Here is a 24,870-nt window from a genome sequence, read left to right on the forward strand (position 1 = left end):
CCGGGCGGCGACCGCGGCTCGGGGGAAGGCGGACCCACCTGCGCGCTCCCGGCGCGCCTCCCCGCCAGCCGGGACACTCCACCCACCCGCGCCTACTTGTGCGGCCCCGCCGCCGCGGGCACAGTCTCTGGCCGGGGCGGCGCAGCGGGCGGCCGGCGGAGCGGCCCCCCTTCTTTCCCTTCTCTTCCCTTCTCTTCCTTTCCCGCGGCCATGGCGCGGAGCCCCGCGGCGGCGGCGCGGCTCCTGGCGCTGCTGGTGAGTCGTGGGGCGGGGGGATCCCTCCGGTAACAGGGTGGGACAGCGAGAAAAGGGCTGTTTTTTCCCCTCTATCCGAAGAGGAGGGGGAAAAAAAAAAAAGAAAGAAAAAAGCGCCCCGCAGGAGGGGAGCGGCGGTGAAGGGAAAGCCCGGGCGGAGCGGCGCGGAGGTGCGCGGCCGGCGGGAGGGCGGCACCGCCCTGCCCCGCGGACCGAGCCGCTGCTGCCGCCACCGCCGCCGCCGCGGGGGCTCCTGCGCGGCTGCTGCCTGCGGGCGCGGGGAGAGCTCTTCCCCCGGCAGCCGCCGGCTCCTTTAAAACCGGTTTTTGCTCTTGTTCTTGCACTTGGAAGGTAGACAAAAGTAATCAGCGTTTGCTGTATGAAAGTAGGTAAAAGTAGAAAAACTTGATAAATATGAGTGCCGCATCTCAAATGGCTTTGTTTTTCCCCCTAGATTCTAGTAGGAACAGGACTGTAGGGAAGAACTCATAATGTTGTCATTTTGTTATTTGAAATGTTTTCGAGGTATCTTTTTGAAGGAGTGGTGTCAGGAGGGAAAATGGATAATAAAATAATTAATGGAAATCTTTATTGCCTTGTATAACAGGTTTCTTAAAAATCCAAAATACTTCTCGGGTTTTTTTCCTTCTCCACCCTCACTCTTACTTAGCTATCAGCAGTTAGATCTTCCTTACTATGAAGTAATCTTTTTAGTCTTAAAGCAGTATTTCATAAAGAACTGAGACAAAAAAAAAAGTTTATGATTTTTTTGATTTGGGCAGTTGTTCTCTAGCTACACAGGAAGCTTTGCCTCCCATTTAACGCCTTGCTCTTTAGCTGTCCACCTTTCCAGGCTGGCAAAATGCCTGCGGAAGTTGGGCAGCAGCTAATCTGGTGAACCCGAGCGGGAAGCCAGGCTGCAGATAATGTCGGAGAGCCAAGGAGCAGAGCCACAGTAGGCTTTTGGACAGCTTGCAGGGCTGCTGGGGTCAGGAGTTGTAGATAGCAGCTTTGCTTCCTGAGCTTGAGATCCAGCAAAATCAGCTTTCTTAGCTGGAAACTTGTTTGAAAGCTTTAATGTAGATTTAGTTGGCTAAGAGTCAGCCAGTAACAGTTAACTCTGTTCCTAGAATTAGAGTGGGAGTTGTGCTTTGGTTGCAAAATGTATTATTCTTTTTTGCCCCAAACCACAATAGGAAATATGCTACTTGTACAAAATTTTTCACTAATTCTTTCTGTAATTGCTGAACAAATGTTGGTGTCTGTTTTAGTGTGCTTGTACTTACTCAGGATTCCACTGGTTTTGCCTGAAGAAAAGAGGAAAATGATTTACTCAGTCCTTTCAGTTCAAGCCTGTGCAGGATGCAAGATATTAAATTTGAACAAAGTTTGGTTTCTTAATACCTTAGTGTGCCTTAGATTAAATATTCTGGCAAATGGAGCTGCCTTAGTTGGTTGGTGTTGAGAAAGAGTGGCACTGTTGTTTTTAGCTCTTTTTTACTAATCTGGACAAAGCCATTAACGTGGGTGAAAGTCTAATGGCTTATTTAAGAGTATCAGACAAGGGTTATTTATATTTTATGATACGTAAAGAAGGCGCTGAAAACTTCAAAACCAGTAAGAAACTACTAAAAAAGGAAAAGCAGTCAAAAAACAAAAAACTTGTCTTCTACCATGGAAGCATCAAGAATATCAAATTCTTCCTTTTCTCCTTTTTTTCTGGAAGTGTCTGGTGGTGGTTTGCATTGCTGGTCTGTGGTCTGGGTTCCATTAGGGTTGTGCCTGGGCACCTCACAGAGCTCCCTGCAGTTCTCTTCATGCCTGTGTCCCTGCCTCCAGCTCTTCCTGAAAGACACAGGCAGGCGCCTGCAGGATGATAGCGTGTTTGCGTAGGTGCGGTCCTGACCTGGCACATGTCCAGGGTGCATGCCCAGAGCCCTGGACCTGCAGTGCAGGCACAGCTACTGAGATTTAGAAGAACCTTTGGAGTTTTCTTATGATTTCTTAGACAGGTGGACATTGTATCTTTAGAAGAGGAGATCTTGGAAACACTGTCTGTGGTTGGGTCAAAGAAGAGCTGAGAGAGATGTATGGATTTTATTATGCGAGTAGCAAAATTTCATTTTTCTTTGAACATCTTCTCAGATTGTACTTCCTTGATACTGGTGATCTCTAACTCTGCTTAGGCTAGGTATGATGAAATTCAGTCCAGAATACCTCAGGTTACTACTGTAATCTCAGAGCCAGTAGTGATTACCTTTTAAAATACATAGAAACCTGGGGGGGGGGGGGGAGGCGAGGCAACAAACATAATACTTATCTTTAAAAAGAGCAAAGATGAGGAAATTGTAAGCACCCAGTTTATATTTCCAATAACATGCTGAAACATGGTAAAAACAAGCATCTATGCAGTGATTCAACAACTTAATATTGTTCCAAAAATTAAAAAAAATCAAAGAATTATGGTGAGATTATTTAAGCAGGTGTGAAATATGTAAGACCTAGTATTTTATCTGTCCTAGTGAACTCAATGAGTATATTAAAAGCAAAAAAAATGCTTTCCTGAATCTGAATCAGACTTCCTAAATCTGAGTTTAAGAATCATGTTTTGTGATTCTTGAAGTGAGTTTAGAGAACTGGGGTTCTTTAGAGAAAAAGTAGATAAGACGCATGATAACAGTTTTCAGATAAATAAAAGGTAATTGTGAAGAAAGGGGGATTATACTGTTTGCTGAGGCCATTTGCATGACAAAGAGTGAGATTCTGTTTAAGACATCTGAATTTAAGTGTTTGAGCTTCTATTATAGTAGACGGAGATGTAGTTGATACAGAGGTCACCTATGCTAGTGTTTTAATTTGGATCAAATTGCGCTTTTGAAGCAAATCTCTAGAGTGCATGAGTCTGATTCTTTCTGGATGAAACTAAATTGGAAAATGGATGCATCCATCCACTCATGGGTGTCTGGCCAACGGGATCAAACTCATTCTAGTCTGAAGTAAAAACCACACAGTGTGTGTAGTGCAGTGCTGGTTCTTGGCAGCAAGTGTTTTGCTCTACAAAACCTCTTGCATCGGGCTTTGCAAAGTAGATACAGCCACAGTTGGTGGTACCCAGACAGAAACAGCAGCTGTGAGCTGGCTTTAGGGTGCCTTGGACTGCTCGCTCCTTTCCTTGCCCGTCTTTCTATTGAGTGCAGTGGAAGGTTAGACACCCAGCATTCACGTAGACATAGAAACTCGCGTGTCTTAATCTGAAGCTGAATCTCATCCAAACAGCAATATGATCAACTTACAAAAGGAAGAAATAGGTTAAAAGTTCAGGAAAACTTTCAGTCTGAAAGGGTAGCTATGCACTACCAAGGATTAGCTAGTGAGGTTGTGAGATCTCCATTGCTAGTTTTTTATGAGCAGGTTAAACTGTTGTTAGGAAGCATTTAGGTATAGTTGCTGCCTCAGGGCAGGGAGATGGACTACCAGATAACCTTTGCCAGTCTCTTCAGCCTTATTTTCTGTGTGCAAGATCTCCACCTACTCAAGAGTCTTGAACGCCAAACTAACTGGCAGGATGAGCAAGATCTGAGCCTCTTAACGCACAGCGTATATGAAAAGACTATGTTTTTATGGCTTCTTGCTTCATAATGAAGCAAAGATAGACACACACCTTCTTACTCAGCCTGCATCTTTGGAGTATAAAATTCAGCCGTGTGTTCAAAGTCTGTCCCTTCAGTCGCTTCCTGATTATCACATGAGCTCTCGTTTGTGCTAGAACAGCCTGCCGTCCCTGTACGCCTCACTCCCTTTTCCCCTGCTCTCTTGCCTACACTGGCTGTCTTCGTGAAGTATTTCCTTCAAGCCTCAGGTTTTCCAGCTCTTTATTGTAACAATCCAGGTGTTTTCCGATATTGACTCCCAGCTTTGAGTCATCAATAGATTTCATCAGTAGGTGCCTTTTGTGTGTGTGTATGTGTGTGTGTGTGCGCACCGAGGCTTTAATCTACACCATATGATAGGCTCTTACTGAGCCGTTCAATAAAAAGTAGCTCTGTATTATATTAAAAAAAGGAAATTCAGAATTAAGCACCTGTTGGATATGTGACTTTTTACTTTTGCTTCAAAAAAGTTTCATTGAAGAGTGCTTTTTCACATTTTTAAATTTGTGGATCTTTCAAAGCTTGTCAGTGAAGATGCAGGACCCCTTTATATATTTCTTCCACATGGATTTATGCATGTTGTAAATAAAATTGCTGTTATTAAGCACTTTTTGTAGATCTCTTAGAAGTCCCTTCTTAGATCCCTGTGAGCTGTGGAATATACATTGAAAACTACAGAGGCAGCAGTGCTTTTTGATGATCTTAGCAATAGAATAGGAAGTTTTGAAGTTATTTTGTTACTAGACAGACAAATTAATCTCAGAGTTATCTTGATAAAATACCATCATATTTCACTTTCTTTTTATAATTGTCARTGGGATCCTTCTCAGCTTTCTTGTTATGCTCTTCTTTAAAGTTCAACTCAGTGGAAGACCTGCCCATTCATAGATTTCGGATATTTTTGTTTATCCTGTGGTTCCCAGGAAACGTCTTGCTTTATGCCTCTCATCTCCATTAAAGATTGAGTCAGAAACATTTTTCCCTTCAGTTTACTGATAAGGACCAACAAGGATGGTCAATATGAACTCTTGGCACCTATTCACTTTCCAAAAGAGTTGCAACCCCTGTTGAAAAACTGTGACTATAAAACAATTCTCCTGTCACTTATCTCATGCACTCATCATTGTCTTATTGCTACTATATAAATTTTTATTAAAATTATAAATCCATAAAACTAATACAAACAATGAGATTAAGATTTTTTTATGAAAACAGTTTGATAGGAAGTCTAAGATCCTGTAGCTCTTACAGTGCCTATCCATTAGAGAACGTACTGCTGACTGATTTTTGTCTTCAGGATTCATACATTGGGCAAATTGCCATTTGGAAAACAGGGTTTTGTTGTGCAAGTTGAAACAGCCTGCTACATTTCCCAACACTATCCACTGCTTTGTGTAGGAGAGATAAGTTCTTCTGAAATGAAAGAAAAGACTATCATAGACTATCATAGATGGAGCAGTTAAGGCTGAGTCAGAGGAAGGAGTGAACAGGGAAAGCCCAGTCCACAGCCTAGATAAAAGCCAAAGAGAATGTAAAGAAGTATCGATTAATTATTTCAGGTGGAAATCAGTTCATCTGAGCCTGCTTTGTCTTAGGCATTAATATGAATAAAAATCATGTAAGGTGCAAAATGTAAGCAGATGTAAAAGTGCTGGGAACAATAAAAGTATTCTCTTATCTACTTATACAAAGCTCAAAAGCTCAATTTGTTGATTTTGCATGTTACAGAAACCTACATTTTTGTTTCCAAATGCCTACATTTTTGCGCTGTTTTATTTATTTATTTGTTTATTTTTGCTGCCTGCAGAATCCTGCAGTGAAAGTGGATGTGAACATAGGGTTTCTGATAATTTGCTGAGGCTCCAGTTCATTCCAGCTATCATAAGGCACCTAGCTAAAGTGTTTAAGCAAAGGACTTAGTAGTCCTAGGCTCTTAGTGCATGACGAGGTAGGCACTTCTGATACTGAAGTTTGACATATTAGAGCAAGGCTGATTTGCTTCCTAGCTCCCATGTTTCTGTGAGGAATGGATGTGTGTCATTTATCCTCCTAAGTTAGGTGCTTAAAGATAAGTGGGATGAATCTAGACCACAATCTATTAGGAAAGTTATCACTGGAAAAATGATCTGTTTTCAGATGTGAAAAGAAACAGTATGCAAGAGGGATGGTTAGGATCTAACCTCTGCTCACTGGTGACCAGAAAGTCTCTTATTCTCTCTCTCCCTCAGTGGACTCTGAGGCAATCAGTAAGCTGAAATGGCAGCACAACAGGGAGTAAAGCAAAGTCATTGCTCTGTTCTACCCATTTCAATGTGGTTGCAAAAGTGTATATCCCGCTGCAATGTTTTCTACAGAACTTGCAGAGATTTTAGGCAAATAGGGGATTTTAAAACTTGAATAGAAGCTACATTACACCAGTGCTGGAGTCATACTCTGGGGAGATTGTACAATCGGTTGTATAGCCGAAAAAGAAGAAAGTGTCTCTCAGACATATCTTGTTTCTTGATCTTTATAACACAGATACATGTGCGGAAAAACTGTATAATGTGCTTTAGAATACAGAATATGACAGTAAGAGAAATTCTAAGTAAACATTTGCCTCTTTCATTTATGTCAGCAAAAAAAAATTTTTTTTTTGATTTATACCTGCTTTTGGACATTATTTAAAACCTCTTGTTCTTGTATGTGGTCAGTAACCCACCATAACATGCATAATCCATGATTTGTCCAGAAGAGTGAGCTGCTCCAGGGTGCTGCTGACAATCAACATCTATTCCTATTAATGGCAATTTCCCATCTTTTGGAATGCTGAAACATTATTTGGTACTAAAAATCATGAACATTTAAAAACGACTAAAGTCAGCATTTACTGAGAAAAAATTATTTGTTTCTTATCCACTTCCTTCCCTTCTAGGAAAAAAGAAGTGTGAAACCTTTAGTTGTGCTGAATTTTACAATTATAGCATATTTTTAATGTGGTTTCAGGTAAATTATTCAAAAGTAAATATTAAGTAGTAAATGTTAATTTATATGTGTCAGATTCCTTCTTCTGCACGTTTTTGCAATTCTTATGTGGGAAGTTATATAAGTTTAGTTTTAGTACTGCTTAACTGACATAGAATTAATAACTATCATATAATTTACTTTACAGATCTGCTTGAATTATGGAAATGGACTCCATTGTAAGGTACGAAATGATGAAAAATTACTTTTCTTTATCAGTGCCTGAAGAAGGGCTCTCTGAGCAAAGAGCAAGTGGCAAAGGCATGCTTTCCTTCAGTGGATAAATAGCTTGAGTTGTACCATTTTCTGAAACTTGAAAGCTGTGTAATGGATCATGAAATATAAGCAAACATGGAAGTGAATAGGATCAATGCTATATCCATCAAAATGAGTGACGTTCAACTTTGGGAAATCTTCCCCAAAACATTAAATTTGTTGCTATTTTCTTTGAACTCCTCTCTGTAAATGAAGTATACTGTAATTTTCTAGAAGATGTTAATTCTGCATCTGGAAACGTAGAGCCACAGTAGGGACTAGGCTGGGCAGAGGGGAAGAGAAGCGAGGTCATGTAGTTGAGCAGAGATAGCTGAGGCAGCGGGTGGGTTACACAGAGGTCTTTCATTTCATGGACAGGATCTGTATTAGAGAGAAGGCTGAGTATAAGGGAATATTGAGGAGAGAGTAAACAGGGTAACAAGGCAGAAATGAAGGTTTAAAAAACAGCYTGTAGTAGTGCCAAATTTCTTCCCACATCTGATGACAATCACTTAAATACAACTATTCTGGTTGACTTTCACCAGCCCCTGGTCATGGTAACTTCCTCATGTATTTAAAGACTGTCTTGCATACTTCTGTACTGGTAGAGATCGGTGTTGCTTTCCTCTTCATACAACTTCTGAGGAACATACAGCTCTCACGTTGTGGCTCAGAAGGCTAATGCTGATGCATGGTTTCTAAGTCGTTAGCCACTAAGAGTCCATATTTTCCTTGGAAGAAAATGAATGGTGAGATCAGCATGCAGTTTGGGCAGCCAGAAAGCCCAGGTTACAGCAGAGGGTATTCAGAAGTTTGGGCTACAGCAGCAATAAAACATTAATCTTAAATGGCCAAATGTAATGCTGAGATTTAAACTTGTTTTTCCACAGATTTACAATCAAGAGAACAAGACTAGCGTGTTGTCTCATCCCCACAGTCTTGTCAGACAGAAGCGTGAATGGACAGTCCCTCCTGCTTTCATACGGGAGGAGGAAGACAACTCTTACAAGAATCCAATTGCTAAAGTAAGACCAGGAAAGAGATAAATATAGAATATCCATAAAAATAGAAAGATGAAAATGTAAAATAAGAGTGTGGCTGCCTTAAACACATGCACAGGTGTTTCTCGCATTTTAAAGATCTATCGAATGTCAGTAAAAGATTGGCACACTTGCCTTCTGTTTCCTTCCTTCAGCAAATGAGTTACTCTTGCAGCCTGATTTGGGTCTCATCTTTTTCCAGCCACCAGTTTTCATAAAACTTGTTGGACTTCAATACCTTTGAGAGTTTTTTCACTCCCCTTCTCCAACTTGGTTGTAGCTGAACTTGGCAAGTGCATCCAAAAACTATTAACAGTGATTGGACATCAAGGTCTACCTGGAACATGGTTATGTATGCCTAATTTTTTTTTTTTTTTTAGGAAACTGGGCTGAAAATAACCAAGGTGTTACCCTGTCATGAAAGATTGATAAGCATGTGGTTCAGCACAACTGCTGAAACCTGAACTCACCACATCTATTGCTTTGGCTTATAAAGTAACTGTTGATAGTAGTAGGCTGTTATACCCAGCTTGGAGCTGATCAGCATCACCTTGATGATGATGCTGGTGGAATGGGACACATGCTTTTCCAGGGAATTTCAGATAATTCCTGGCAGCAGAGGAAGGGTGTCATTATACTGGATCTGTCAGGGAGAAATCTCTAGTCTGTGCAGCCTCTTCTACCTGTTCCTCTCAGATCTGTCCTTTTTCTTCCATTTTAGCACTTCTTCATTCCTGGTCCCCCTTGCTAGCTTAGGTCTAGTCTCTGTTAAAAAGATGCTACATCTTAGTTCCAGGTTTTGCTTGAATAGTTTTAATCTCCTCTGCTCCATTCATTGTTCCAGACCTTCCCCCTCCCCTGCCTTGGTCTTTCTCCCTGTTTTATTTGTCCCTATCCATTTGAGCAGCCAGTTGCCTTCTTCCCTCATTCCAACTTTTCATCTCATCTCAGTGCTTTTGCAAACCTTCAAGTCAAACTCTTGCTTGCACTTCCATCCTATTGCACTCTTTGTCCAAGCAATCTCAACTTCCTTCTCACACAGACCTCTCCATTCTGGTTTTGAGGCCTGAATCCCCATCCCAACTGTTGCACTGTTCCATCATGTTCCTTTTCCCCCTGCATTGCATCTTCAAACAAGCATGTAACACTTCTTGCAATCTCTTCAACGTCTCCATACCTGAGCAAGCACCGGAAAACATTGTTTATTTCTGTTTGTTTGCTATTCATTACAAAAATAGGAGAAATATTTTTTTCTCTGCATTCTTAATGTGGTTTTATTTACTAACTGCAATTTAATCTGTTGTATTCCTGCTAGATACATTCTGATCTTGAAGAGACAGGGATAGTGGTAACTTATACTATATCTGGTCAAGGAGTAACAGAACCCCCTTACGGATTATTTGTTATCAATGGAAAGACTGGAGACCTGAACATAACAGGAAGGGTTGACCGAGAAAAAACTCCAATGCTGCTTGTAAGTTGGATAGCTATGGTTTTTTTCCTGCAAGTGTCCTTCTATTGGGATTTATATTTATATTTATTTATTGTTCAAATGTGTTGACTTCAGTTATTTTTGTTTCTGGACATTTCTTCTCCATGGCAAAGTAAGGTATAGCCATGTATATTAAAGTTATTCATTGTATTTGCTTTCTCTCTGTATTTCAGGTCAGAGGTCATGCTCTGGATAAAAATGGAGCAAAACTGGAAGAGCCAATAGACCTCCCAATTAAAATTGTGGATATAAATGACAACTTCCCAGTTTTTTCACATGAATTTTTTGTTGGCTCTATTGAGGAATTAAGTAAAGCAGGTAACAGTATTTTTAAAATTGTTTATTCACTTATCTTTTCCCAACTCATGCAAGGATGCAGATGAACATAATCTTTGCTATAACATATTTGCAATAACAAGGATGTGTTCTCTTACTTGTGTGGAGGTTATTTGTTTGCATTTGCTTGCAAGTTTTCCATTCATAGCTAAGCTGTGTGATGTAAGGAAGAGAAAGTATCCATCCATATAGTCAACAGACTAGAGCAACACTTTCTGGTATGGTAATTTGGTTTAGCGTCAAAACTACCACAAATCCAGGGATCGGAGTCCTTAAGCAGGAACTGTATGGAAAACGCAGTCCACTTTCTGGGCTAGCAATCCTGGTGTCTTTGGGAGTTGATTCCACTCTGCCATGCCTATGAAAAGTCCTGATTTATCCGTGGGCTGGAGAAGTACTTTGCTGTTAGAGCGTATGGCGCTGACCCAAACCCCAATAGAGAAGTTAGCAGCAGTTTTCCGGTTAACAGGGGGCAACACATCAGGGGTCATTCGATCAGATCTTGGGGCAACACATTATTTCCCAGGAGATAAGAAAAGGAAGGTTTGGGTAAAATAAGCTGATAAATCCTTCATGGTGTCTGGTTCAATGTCACAGTAATCTGAAGAAATAAATTAGTGAACATCCAGTTCTGTGAGGTATTAAGTTCCCTCTGTCCTCTCTGAAGTCAGTAGGAGCCATATGGTAGTCATCTCTCTGCTTGCATCCTAGCTAATGTTTAAACTCGATATGGGTACTAGAAACTAAGGTGTGCCCTTTCCAAGAGAACAGGATCCTGTGCCATGACTTACAAGAGGATTGCACCCTGAGGTCTGCTGTGTTTTTTGAGTGAAGGTGTTGGAAGACATTAACAAAACAATTGCTCTTTGCTAATGTTCAGATAGAAAAGTCAGTACTGCTCCCTTTAGTATAATGTGTGAGGGAAATACAGCTTGTGTCTACGATGGCTTTCTATCTTTCTTTTCTTTATATCTGCAATTTCCTATCAGAAGTTTTATCAGAGTTCTTATATTACTCGATCTGTTGGATAATTCTGGTGCACTGAATTCTGTAAATTGGAGATATGTGTTGAAAATATGTTTTTGTTTACTAGAGGATATACTTTTAATGAGTATTACTTGGATTTCAAGGACACTTCTTCAGCTCTATTCATTAAATCAGTAAATGCAGGAGCAACAGAAAATTGTGCAGTGGGTCTGACAACACTCCCTTACCTGGAATTTTACAGAAAAAATACTTGCCAGTGCATGGCAGTGTAGACCGATACTATGTTTTATTTGCTCTTTCAGGTACAATTGTAATGAGGATAAATGCAACTGATGCAGACGAACCGAATAATCTAAATTCCAAAATTGCTTTCAGAATCATTTCCCAAAATCCTAGTTCTGCATTCCGTATGAATAAAGATACTGGCGAGGTTCAAGTAGCAACGATGAGCCTTGACAGAGAGGTAAAATAACTCCCACTGGTGTCTCGTAACAGCGTGCTTCTAATGCCTCTTGCTTTGGCACCGCCTGCCCGACCAGAGAGCTGGTCCCCTCATCTTCCTTTGCCCCTCTTGGGATTAAAGGATGATCCCTTGTCTGGTTGATGCATGTTTTTCAGGGGCTGGGGGGTACAGGATAAAGTTTGTGTCACCAGGTCACCTCCTGTGCCACCAGTTTGCTGCAGCCCGAGCGGCAATCTCGTGGAGCGAGGAGTCGATTTGCCGTACTGCAGAGCAAACGGCAAGGACAGCCAGGGTCACACTCTGCAGAGCTGCTGGCTCTACCTTGATTTTCATAGCCTGTTATGCAAAGTAGGGCGCAAAGAGTTACGACACCTACTGCTATGAAACGGTGTTGAGAGCTGTGTATTTAGCAGCAGCTTTCCTCTGCTTGCATGTATTTTTGCTGGCCAGCAGATGGTGATGGTGGTTGGCTCGCTATACCTGAGAGCAGCGTCTCTGCATCCAGCTCTGTCCTAGCGTGCAGGTGTCTCTGCAGCTGCCCCTGCTCATGTCCACTGACCTTTTCCATTCTCCGTTTAAATGAAGTCCAACTCTTTGTGGGGAAATATAAAACTCCCAAATCCTTTTCTAAGTCCAGGATTCCAGCAGAGCCAGTCAAGGTAGTTGTGTGTGAGATTTATTACCAGTTAGAGGGGGTGTTATAACTGGCCTTTCCATGAGAGGGAGCAACACAAGTATAGTAAGGATAATAATCTACACTATAAAACTTTGCTTTGCTTTTAAACATTTAATTTTTATATTGCGCCAGACACATAGTAGTTATTCTTTGATGGTGGAAGCAAAAGACAGAGGTGGTGGATCAGATGGGAATGCTGCAACATGTTCTTTAGAAATCAAGATTTTAGATGTCAATGACAATTTTCCTGTTGTCGAAAGTCGTATGGTAAGTACACTTACAATATTTTTTGTTCTCACACCTGCTGGTATCACGTTGCTTGCAAACTTTGTTGCAAACTTTTAAAAGACTATTGTTTGATTGCAGCTTGAAGGAAGCATTGAAGAAAACAAAGCACATGTGGAAATTATGCGAATAAAAGTATCTGACAAAGATGAAGAGTTTTCTGATAACTGGCTGGCGAAATTTACATTTGCTTCTGGTAATGAAGGTGGCTATTTTCATATAGAAACAGATACCCAAACAAATGAAGGGATTTTGACTCTTGTGAAGGTTAGTATATTCTTTACAGGATATTTAAATATCAGAATAATTTGTTCTTTTTAGTATAAATTGACACATAGGTTATTTATATTCAGTCAGTATGTAAACTGTAAATAACCTATGTGGCGAACACTCCTCCTTTTTCATGTTTCTTGATGTATAAAATAATTTCATACAAAATAATAATTTTGTCTAGCATTTCCACTTGCATTTTGTGTGACCTCAGATATATCTATGGGGGCAGAAGTCCCCAAACTTTTCTAATTGTCAACAGCATGAACACATACACTGTAACCTTTGCCTTATTTTTGCTCTCCTTGCTGGTCTCGGTTTAATTTTTATTTCCCGCAGCCAAACATAACATTGCAGGCAACACTTACTCTGTGARCCACAGGTTACAGACTGTTTATTTTGTAAACTTCCATATAGCTTTCACTCCCTTTTAGTCCAATAAGAACTGAAGATGGATAGTGCCCTAAGAACTGTGTGTTTTTTGTGGGGTGTGTGTGTGTGTGGTTTTCTTAAATAATTGTAAAAATTGGTAAGCACTAAGGAAGTTTCTATTTGTAAGAAATAATTAGAGTCAAGTAATGTGGAGTACTGATGCATTGAAAATAAAGACAGAATATATGGGTAAGACTCATTGCACCTACCCTTAAATTAGTTTAAATTCAACAATATAAAAGATACAACAGTGATGCCATCCATGGAAAAATAAAAAGAAAATCTTTGTTATACACTCTTAAAGAGGTAATACGTTATATATTGAGAGTAACATGTTAACTGACAGTTATTCTTCACACTATAGCATCTTTCACCAGCATTATTTAAATACTAGCTGTATGACTGTTGTCTGGATATCAAATTCTGAGTGATCTCTCTTTTTCTGTGATTGCTTTAGGAATTAAATTATGAAGAAATGCAAAGCCTAAACTTGGGCATTGTTGTTACAAATAAAGCAGAATTCCATGAGTCAATTAGAAAGAGCTATAAAGCGCAAGCAATTCCRATCAAAATTAATGTGATTAATGTCCGAGAAGGCCCTAAATTCCCAGGTGGCACAAAAATTATTAAAGCAAGTGAGACCATGCGGAAAAACCAGATTATTGGACAATATCAAGCCTATGATGAAGATACTGGAAAAGTAGCAGAGCATATTACGTAAGAATCTTCTTTTTATAATCATCCTAACTATTGTATTTTGTATATTGAGTATGTCAAATTAAATCTTGTTTAAAAATGAATATATATTGAACTGAAATAACTTGAAAGGCAATCTGTTTGCTACTGTGCATAATTAAGGCATAAAAGGGAAACATCGTAATCATCAAAATTCTATGATGTAGAAAATTACTGGCTTAAAAATCCTACTTTTTTTGATATATACGGCAAGACATGAGTGTTTCTGCTGAAACTGTCTGTGGGTGCCTGCTATTTGTCATGCTCTTACACTTTTCAGAGTAAGTTTACTCATTTGACTTTGTCTGTGGAAATATTAGGAAGAAATATACAGAAACTTGTAGAAATCAGACAAAAAGGGTGTGAGATAAGTTTGCATGTGCATATATGTGGCTGCGTTTAGATTTTTGACTTGCTGTTTTCCAGCCAAAATTTGACTGAACCATCACCATGGCATTCGGACTCAGTTGCAGCCCGCAGAGATGCACGCCTGGCTGTGGAGTCCTGTCCTCCACTCCTGTAATACAGTCTCTGCTGCTGCTGCTCAGATTTTTGGGGCAGTAGGGATGGAGGGGAAGAAGATAACCACAGTCAGCAGCAGAGCTCCCTCTCCTGCTCACTTCTTGCCCTCAATCTACCTTTTATAATGCCTCTACACTCAAATCCTGGCTGACTCTAGAGAGGAAGAAGGAAGTTTCAGCATTCAGGGTGTGTTTATAATCTTGGATTTATAGTTTAAGCCATAGACCAAGACCTCATACGTGGGCATCTTGTCTCAGCTTTAAACAAGGAGTAAGCTGCCTTTTCCATTGATTTTGCTCGTTATAAATATGTACACTTTTATATGCGCTTTTCATCAGATACATCAAAGGAAGAGATTTGGCAAACTGGATCACAATAGACTCTGTTACAGGTGAAATCAAACTTGCAAAAGACCTCGATTATGAATCGTTTCATGTAGTAAATGGTACCTACATTATCACAATGTTGGGTGTAACTAAAGGTAAGTCAAGTGTGTTTTGTTTTCAGAGTTTGGTCAGACTTACTTTGTTGCAAGTTTCCTGTTTGTTTAAGGTTTAGTCTGTCTTCCACAGCTACAGTTAGTTTAACCTCCCTGTCTTTAATAACCTGAAAGTTAGGTGAAACTGCACTGCACACCTAGGCTATGTTTAGAGGAGAGAAATGGGCATCTCCTTGAAGACAGATGGACCTTGGATTGGGTTCCTGAGGTGCCCACTTCTTTCTTCTTTGACTAGATAGAGGTTAAACACATGGTTAAAATGTGTGTAATGTTCAGCTGGTAAAGTTAATGCACCATAAGAGAAATAGCCAATGCTCAGCTACATTACTGACAGGCACTTTCTCATGTGAAAGCTGCCAACAAAGTCAGTGCAGAGGTTCAACTAAACAGGTAATTGAGCACCAACTCCTGTATTTCTGGAAATAGAGGGACTTTCTGTAGCGCCTCTTTAGGCTTTAGCTATCTCTTACTGCATTCTGAAAACACACCTGAATGTTTTTCTGATACTACTTTCAGCAGCACCTACAAGTAATAAAGGTTGCTAAATGCTGCATGTCTTTCTCTTTTCGGTGAGGGAGGGCTGCTTTGGATTTCAAGTCAGCCCTAATTGTCTTGGCACTGAAGTTGTTGAAAATGATACACTCTTACTGAGACGTCTTGGTGACAAGGTGTAATCTGTTCAGTTTATGCGCTTCCTTTATCCTAAATCCATTTTGCTGCAGGGGTATTGCCTACTGAAACTAAATTACAAAGGGTTTTGTGAAGCTGAATAAGAATGTCTCTTGTAAAGGTGGAAATTGTGTCAATCTCTCAGTAATCAGCAGATTTCAGAGTCCTGAGTTTTCTCGAATGCTAAGCAAGAGAGACGCTCAAAAATTCTGGTGCATATGGTTAAAATTCTCACTTTTTAGTCTGCATGCTACTGTGCAGCTGTACATAAATCAATATAATTTTGTCATRTTTTATATTCTTAGATTTTCCTAAGAAAACAGTCACCGGCACAGTCCTTATTCAAGTTGAGGATGTGAATGATAACTGTCCAGTTATTGTGGACCCTGTGCGGACTGTGTGTTCAGATGCAAAATTAATTCATGTTACAGCTGCTGATTTGGATAGTTACCCAAACAGTGCTCCCTTCAGCTTTACTCTTGTTGAGCCAGAGGGGACAACAAAAAATTGGATGATTGGATCCAGAAATGGTAAGAAAATATATTTTAAGTTGCTTTCGGTTCTTTGGAGTTTTACAGGGGTGTTGCACTTTAATTCTGGTCATACTGAGAGTTTGGCTGATCCAGACAAAAAAAATAAAAATCCACGTGTATGGAGTCATACATGAAGACACGTCATTTGCCTCCTACTCTCTTCTCTCTAGTGGGTGTCAGCACAATTATGTATTCTGGGACCTGTCTCCTTCCCTCAGTTGAACCATCTTTGCCTACTTCAATGACCCATATGTGGCATCCAGGAGTTTGTGGGTGACRCTGGGATTAAACCACACCCCATCTTCCCACAGAAAGCAAGCAAAATGATATGAGATGCTCTTCATTAAAACTAAGCTTGGAGATGTGACTGTGTTACTGGGCTGCAGTTGCTTTAGCCTTTAATTAAAAAAAAAAAAAAAGTCTACATAGTGTGGGCCTTGAAAAAGGGAAGTGCTATACAACCTGTCCAAGATTCTCCCGTACACTAGGCGAAGGAGCAATAACAACTGCAGGCCTCTGCAATTGCAGCCCTCTTTCTTAAATCATTTGAATGAGTACTATGAAATGAGATAAGTATTTTCTTCTCAAATTCTCATTCACACACACCTAGGAAATACCTGAAAGAAATGCTTCAGGTAAATGCAAGGCACCAGAAAATACTTTTTCTTCTCAAACTCCTTATTCTGTCATCTATAACCTAACAGGATAACACTGCAAAGTAAAAATCAGTCATCCTGATCACCAGGTTTAGGACCAAGAAAGAATTCTTACATTTTCTCACCCCACTTGTAGTCAGACTAGCAGTAATTGTAGGGATTATTGCTTTTCAGAATAGGGTGGTGTTCCCCAGCTGGGATCATCTGGGCATCTCTCACCTAATTGTGTCCTTGACATCACATGGCCACAGAAATGGGTGGTATTTTGACTCCCCTGGTCTCTGCCTGTGGCCTAAAACAGATTACCCTACAGGCTGAAATTGTTTTTGTGAATTCAGCCTTTAGTTATCTGGATGATGTAAAGGTTAGGGCTAGCCAGGCAGTCAGGCTGTATTATGTAATAGTCTCTGCTAGTTTGAAACTCTTCCACAGTTACCTAAGATTGCAAGTGAGGGCAGCTACTCTGTTACCAGCATGAATGATTTGATAAAAATAACAGTGTATAAACTGTAGCAGCAGCTAATTAAAGTTGATTGCATTGCATTGGCATGACTTAACCGGGGGCCTGGTTGGGAGATTGGGAAGACCTAATTTCCCTTAGTTTACAGGAGCTAACTTTCTCTTCACTCATTTCTTGATTGTTTTCTTTTTCTTTAACCCCACCCTTCTGCCTCAGACACTAGCATACAGCTGATCCCACGAAACCTGAAAACTGGCAAAATCGAAATTCCGATCTTAATACAAGATTACCAAGGGTTCAGCTGTACCCAGAAACAGTCTCTACATTTGACTGTTTGTACGTGTTCACGTGACAGCTCTATACCCTCATGTGCCGAACGTCAGTCAACGGGTCTGGGACCTGGAGCAATTGCACTAATTATCCTGGCATTTTTACTTTTGCTGCGTAAGTAATTGTTTTATATTATCTCAGAAGCACTAAGAGTATGGTCTGCAAGGCACCTGAGAAGAAACAGTCCCTGCTCTCAGGGTTTATCATCTCTATTTACTTTGTGAGTAAATTCCTGGTCTTTATGATGTCATGGCAAATTTCCAACTAATTTTGGTAACATCAGCATTTCACCCTCAAAAGATTTCAAGCTGTACATTTTAAAATTATTATGTCAGACTTGAGCTTTTGTTTATCATGCCATAAAATACCATGTGGAGAAGGAGTAAGAAAACTTGTCAACGTTTCCCACACTTCCCTGTGTGAAACTAGCTCTTCCCCCTCAAGCCACAGTGCTTTGGTTCCTCACCACACTCTTCTCCCTCACTGACAGCTCAGATATGGTTACTTATTCTGAATAGCGCATGACACTCTTTTGAGCTTCTCTTTTGTCTTACAGAAGAACAAGAACAGCACTTTGAGTTGGAGTATGGCCACATATACCAATGCTATATCTAAACTGGCAAAAATTTATTGCTTATGCTAGTATCAATCTAGCTGTAGCAAAACAGAATTCATTCCAGGCATGTATGTTCTGCTCCTGAAGCAAGATTGTTTTCGGTTCCCCGGGTAACACTGTAAACATATCATAGGAGTAGTGAGGTGGAGTCTATATAAAGTCATTTATTTGTCTAGTAGTAAAAGAAGAGGAGGACGTAGAAATTTTAAGGTTGTTCAGTGATTATTTAGAGCTCAGTTTTGCAAGATGATATCTTCAATAGAAGTACAGCTAAGCACATGCATGATCATTTGTAAGACTGAGGCCTTGACACAGGTTAATGGGCAGTTTATTCTCTAGGAAACCATCCTGGCATATGTGTCTAGGAAATCTTGAATATTTGGGAACTTGTCTACAGCCCTTATCACTCCTTATGCTGATCATTAACTCATTGAAGATGCATTTCTGTATGGGAGCTGCCCAGGACTTTAGTATTTGCTGTTACCATGTTTTGGCCCTAATCATCACATAGTTAATGGCAAACTGTGTTTCCTTGCAGTTATTCCACTATTATTGCTGTTGTGTCGGTGTGGATCGGGAGCTAAGGGATTTGCTGCAATACCAGACTACAGTGAGGAGATGTTACGTAACTGGAACAGTGAGGGAGCAGCTCCCGAAGAGAAGGCATGTTTACCTAATAACACTTTGCTTTGATTTTCATCCAAGTATTTCAGTTTTGCACTTGGCATCTCTTCTGCATTATGGGTTGGTGTTTCAAAGCTGTAGAGCAGATTTTAACCACACATGAACATTAATTGAAATTAACTATGTCGGGCTCAGTGGAAGATATGTGGAAGATGAATTCCATCAGCAGCTCTGGAAATACCAACTATGATGTTTAAATCCCAAAGTAAAGGGAAAGTAATCAAGCAAGTGTTGATAGTATCTGAGCAGAAGTTAGGAGTGTGGGAAAAGCATTGATGCTGTAAAGAGTAATGTATTTACATTTGCAAGCCTAGAGTGTTCTATGCCTGTCTGGGAGTATTTTAAAGCAGTAAAAGAATGGGTTATAAAGCTTAGCTTCCCATCACTAATTTAAAGTTTCAGGTTGCATTTCAATTGACTTCCTCATGTCCTCCCTTCTTAAACAGAGGAAATTCTAAAAAAAATTGAGCAGAAATAACTAGAAATATTCAGAGGGAAAGAAGAACAGTGAGTTCAAGAGAAGTTTGCTCACTCTTGTTGTCTTACAAAACCCAATTTTCAAAAAACAAGCATGACACCAGCACACTTGTGGGCACTAACAAAGAAACAAGAGTAAGGTAATAAACCTTGATTTAGGGCCAATACTTCCACTAGTTTTTGATGAAAGACAGTAAACTTAATAGGGAAGCCAAACTTCTAGGAAAGAAGAAAGGTTCAGGTAGCACCACAGAAGAGACAGTAGGCAGTATATGCTCTCCACTTTTTTGCTTGGGGAAAGCTGGCCGGTATCACATGTCTCTATGGCTGAAGGGACTACCAAAACTTTCTTGGAACAGTTGAGCTCTCTAGAGTTTCACAAGTTGTTTTGTTTTTTGTTTGTTTTCTTTTCCTCTTCCCCTCTTTGATTCCCAACCCTTTGAGTTTTAAGAAACAATATATCTGTAGAAACACTCCTCTGTCCTCCTGAGAACAGTCATAGAAGCTACACCCTATTTCATGAGGCACTTTACTCTTTGCAGCAACATGTTATAAGTACAAATTCGAACAAGTCATCAAATGGCACCCTCCCAGGTCCCACCCAGCCCCGCTGCTGGTTCGGTGAGTTCCATGTGCTTATCTTAATTTGTGTTGTTTTATGCAGTCAGTGCTAAACCTCATCACACCCACTGCAGTGGGGAAGTTGAAAGCAGCGGCCAGCGGAGCGACAGCAATGAGCACAGAGGAAGCTGTGGTAGGATGCAGCAATTCTGCATCTAATGTAAGAGGGCATTGCGGCACTGTGGCCAGGACCAATGAAAGATGTGAAGAGCAAAGGCACCTCTTTTCTGGTGCTGATTATGGAGCCATGGCAGCTGGAGGGGCTGAAGGCATGACAGTTGCAGAAGGCAAGACAGTGGTGGCCGGAGGAAGTGTGATGGTGGGAACTGGAGGAGCCGTGAATGAAGAATTTTTAAGAGACTACTTCAGTGATGTAAGCATATGACCTGAGTAACAGTGTCTTGATATTGACGCTTAGAGATACTAGTAGGTGATTTTGGGGAAAGTGAGTTGTGAAATGCCACTTATGTTATTACAAACATAGATCCTGACCCGTATACAGTGTTCTAAGCTGTGTGTATCTGTGGTGGGGGCAGTTTATGGGTTCAGGTTCACACGTGGGACTTAAAGCATGACAATGCTCAGTCTCATAGCACTCGGTGTTTAGATGTCCCTGATGAGACCCTCCTCAAGAGAGACCAGGGAAAGGAATCCAGGATATTTGGCAGCAACCAAGGAGCCCCTTGTTCACAAGGAAAAGCTGTGAGGGAGATGACGTGATGTAAACCTCAGGGGCTTAAGCACCTTACGCTGGTCTGTAGGGAGGCACCTTCATGACTCTTCATGAATCGCAGCTAAGAACCTTATCATGGAGCAAGTGCTTGAAAGATAGTCTATAGATGGCAAAGGGTAGAGGGTGAGGTCTGTTTATTCAAAACAGCTGATGAAGTGGTGCTGGTGTCATCTTTTTGCCCAACAACTTGCTTTTCCTCCACACATTGTTCTTTGTAGTATTGCACATAATCTGAGCATAACTAACTGCTCAAGTCCCACAGGAGGGCTTAGTGAAGTGACTACAGTCAGCTTTACAACTTTTGTGAGGCTAAAATATCTCAGATTATAGGGAAAACAAAAACGGACAAATAACCAATCCATGTCGTTTCAGATGTGTGCTGATTTATGTAGAAACATCTCAGGGAATGTACCTGCTTCCAGGATCAAACATAGATCAACATGTGGAGGCAATTTGGATCTGGGTATATACCACATTGTCCTGGTGCCTAAGCTAATATGCACTCCAAAAACCTGAATATGGCAGCAGAGTGGCTCTGAACACAAGCCAACAAACATATTAGGTAAAGCTGGTTCAGCAGGCCCAGGATATTTGTCTGTCTTTGCTCCTGGAATTAAAGCTGGTGCAAGCATATACAAGGATATTCAAGCTAGTACCAGAAGCTAATTTTGTTGCAGATGCTGCTTTCAGACTGAGCTGGCCCTGGAAGCAGTGTATTCATGATCCATGAACCCTGCTTCTTCTGAAGTGGCCTGTGTAGTGCCAATTTACATGTTGGGCTTAAATCGCTTAATACCTATGGAAACATAGGTATTTAACTTTGCAATTTCTCCACTCTTTTGGCCAGGTTCTGCAGGCTACGCTGGTGAAAACGGCCATGGAAGGTGATAACATGTCAGCATGTGCTCATTAAACATATGTTTAAATATTAGGATATTGTCAGGCATGGTTTTGACACTCTCCCACAGAGGCTTAATAACATATGAAATTCATTCACTGAACCAAAATAAAAGCAATCTTGGTACGTTTGTTAGGATAGAGTAGTATCACAAATGGGTATCTGGCAGTTTTAACAGCAGATGGTGATAGTACTTGAGGCTTGTAGTTTAATCCCAGAGTGCAGTATCCTTTTTCTCATTTAGTGCAATGTCAAGTTCAGATTAATTTCAGGTGAAAAGCAGTGCTAGACACTACTTGGTTGGTTGGCAGTTTTTGTGGGTTCAGTTAAAATCTTATTCTAATCTTTTTTTGACAAAACATTCCTGATCTTTGAAGTTGATAATGTCTGGAACTGCCATTAATGAACTTTATGCTTCCTTTTGTTTTCTCTTTAGAAAGTTGTCTCTTTCGTGAATGAAGATGAAGCCCAAGCTGCAAAGGATTGTCTCCTGGTTTATTCTCAGGGAGAGTCAAGCTCTCCCCATGGGTCGGTCGGCTGCTGCAGCTTTATTGAGAGTGATCTTGATGACCACTTTCTTGATGATTTAGGAGATAAATTTAAGACTCTAGCAGAAATATGCATGGGTAGGCATATAGACATGAAAGATAGTAGCTCCAGGAATGAATCAAGTTTTGGTCTTAATGACGCAAAGTCACAATCCTTAGATCAGCAAAGTACTTTCATTTCTGAACAAGCCTTTGCTTCGGACAGCTGCTTGCAGGCAGCCCAGGCAGCACGCAGGGATAATGCTGTAGGATCAGACACTGTGTCTCAGGAGATGGTCACGGAAACAACCTTTGTATCGAGGTCTGGGCAGCATGAGGCCAGGCCTGTTTCCAAATCGTACTCTGAGAGCAATGTCACTGTGACAGAAACATCCTATTCTGCGGGCACCCCTGCTGCTGTTTTCCTAGATCCCCAGTTTAAGGAGAATGTAGTGGTGACAGAGAGAGTGTTTGCACCTGCTTCGAGCTTGCAGGACATGGTGGAAATTCCCAGTTTGCCAAATGGAAGTAATGTGGTGGTTACAGAAAGGATGATTAAGGCAGAGGGTGCTAGGCCAGGGGTCTTAACAGCTCAAGATCTCCCAGATTCGCAGTATGTTGTCGTGAGAGAGCGGGAGAGGGTGCTTGTGCCCACTTCTGATCAGGGCTCGCTGAGCTTCCCCGGTTTATCCGAAGGGCAGAGCGTGGTGGTGACCGAGCGGGTGGTCACACCAGCCCAGGTCTCGGGGATGCAAAGCAGAAGTGAGCAGACGGCAGATGCTGGACATGGAAGGCAAGAGCACGTATTAATCACAGACTCCCTGCTCAGCCAGCCAGGCCCGGCCTCAGAGGGGATTCCTCCTGCTGGGTCCACTCTGAGCAAGTCTTCGCGGGTCACAAAATACAGCACTGTACAGTACACTCGCTCATAAACAGGGCCTCTCCCAGGCAGCTGTGTTTGGCTTCCTTTATTTCAGTACACATTTTGCTTTTGGGCTCGCTCTTGAGCTCTGTACTTTTTTGGAGCTTTAAAAATGACATGGGCTGTCTTGTGGTAGTTCCTATAAATAAGGATTATGACCAAGAGGCTTAGAAAAAAAGAAATCTGGTGTTGTGATGTGACACTTGCAATGGTGCTTTCAAAGTGGGAAGGTGCAGGAAATATTTTTTCCTTGTTTGCTAGGTTTGGAATTGCTTTTATTGTTCAGTTAGTATAATAACACATAACTACAGCTACATAATCATGGAAAAACAGAAAAAAATCTGAAATCTTGCGATGGATGGTAGGGTACAAAGCACAGGTTCAGTTTCTGAACTGTCGCTTAGTCTGGTCAGATCTTCCCAAAAGAGGCATCAGTTCCCCATTCTGTGATTTCCCATTTTTTCCCTTGTGGGCCAGGGCAGATCCCCCTAAGCTGCAGCTCCAGAGCACAATGCTTTAGCTAATTTACAATGAAATCTCTCCTTCCTGAGAAGGCCAGTCCCCAAAGTCCTTATGTCCTCAGGGCGGCAGTGTGGTGTTCTTCTGGAGGAAAGTTGCAACTTCAGGTTATCAGCATTTGTGTCTTCTGAGTCATCAATTGCATGTTGGCACATGGGTTAAAGAGACTGAGTAGCAAAAATGCAGAGAACTCAAATTGTTCAGTACCTGTCAACATAAAAATGTCATTACTTGGCCTGGGTCTAGACTGACAATGTATGGAAAAATAAGCATTTGTATCATACAGATTTTCATTGACTTCTAATTAATCATTTAACAATGCATGAGAAACAGCCAAAACTTACTTTAGCTTTAGAACCAGAGATTCAGTGGCTTCTGTTAGCAAAGTTTATGGCCCTTAGACATCTGTTGGGTCTGATTACAAGTGCAATTAAGTGATTTTTATTTCATCTGTGAACTCTCAAGCACAGAAAAGATAGTGCAGCCTAACATGTATTTTTGAAGTTCTGCTGGCTCCAGTATCAGAAGTCCTGTGGCCTGTGTAGTGCTGTGTAATGGTAGCTCTATTAGCTCTGACAAGAAAATAGAAATCTTACTGCAATTCTGAAAAACTTAGAATTTTTTTTTTCTTGAAACTTATGTGGTAAAAAGGGAAAAGAGTATTGTAATATTTGGCACTATGTATATATGCATGTGTAAATACTTATTTGTATGCAGTTTGAAACATTTAAGGTGAGCTTTTTATAAAAAAATATATATATATATATAAACCACTCTAATACACTCCTCATGGTTTTCCAGAGGAGAAAGAAGTATTTTAGATTATGTATTAACACTGTAAATGTTGACCTCCCATACCCATAATATCAGTAAGCTAGTCATGGTAGTGCTAAGCCCATGCACATGCAGGGCTTCCCGGCTGTCTCCATTTTTACTGGACTTTTCATGCAGCTGTGGTGTTATGTTTTCCATTGATATGTTTTGCCTTTGACTAGAAATGCTTTCAGTGTATTTTATTTGTGGGAGAAGAAGATAAAAGTTGATTCATAAACATAAGTAAGAACTATGGCTATGTTCAGCAGGGGTCTGTAAGCAAAGGCTGTTATTTTAAGTGGAAGAGTACTTCCAAGCAAATCAGACTGCTCACTTGCTTGGTCCTGTTGGTTATTTCTCTCTTAAACTCTGGTTTTAAAGTACATGTATTTACTTTTAAGAATTGTGCAGTTTTAAGTGGTGAACACTTTTTCCTGCAGGTAGAGGGAGTGAACTTATAATGTATTTTGGACTTTTTAATTGATTATTTCTGCATTTTTATGCAATCTTAA

General features: G+C 40.7%; 1 protein-coding gene across 1 annotated transcript; it reads left to right on the plus strand.

Annotated features, from left to right (window-relative positions):
• Positions 1-210: 210 nt before the first annotated feature.
• On the plus strand, positions 211-23,036 carry DSG2 (desmoglein 2). The gene is made up of 15 exons (XM_026087441.1): positions 211-255; positions 7,057-7,092; positions 8,054-8,188; positions 9,519-9,677; positions 9,869-10,013; positions 11,321-11,481; positions 12,290-12,424; positions 12,524-12,709; positions 13,602-13,861; positions 14,740-14,882; positions 15,875-16,099; positions 17,435-17,662; positions 18,703-18,831; positions 19,994-20,319; positions 22,014-23,036. The coding sequence occupies exons 1-15, from the start codon at positions 211-213 to the stop codon at positions 23,034-23,036; spliced, it is 3,336 nt and encodes a 1,111-aa protein (XP_025943226.1).
• The last annotated feature ends 1,834 nt before the right edge of the window (positions 23,037-24,870 follow it).

This window comes from Apteryx rowi, unplaced genomic scaffold (genome assembly GCF_003343035.1).
Source record: "Apteryx rowi isolate R43461 unplaced genomic scaffold, aptRow1 scaffold_717, whole genome shotgun sequence".
NCBI classification, from domain to species: domain Eukaryota; kingdom Metazoa; phylum Chordata; class Aves; order Apterygiformes; family Apterygidae; genus Apteryx; species Apteryx rowi.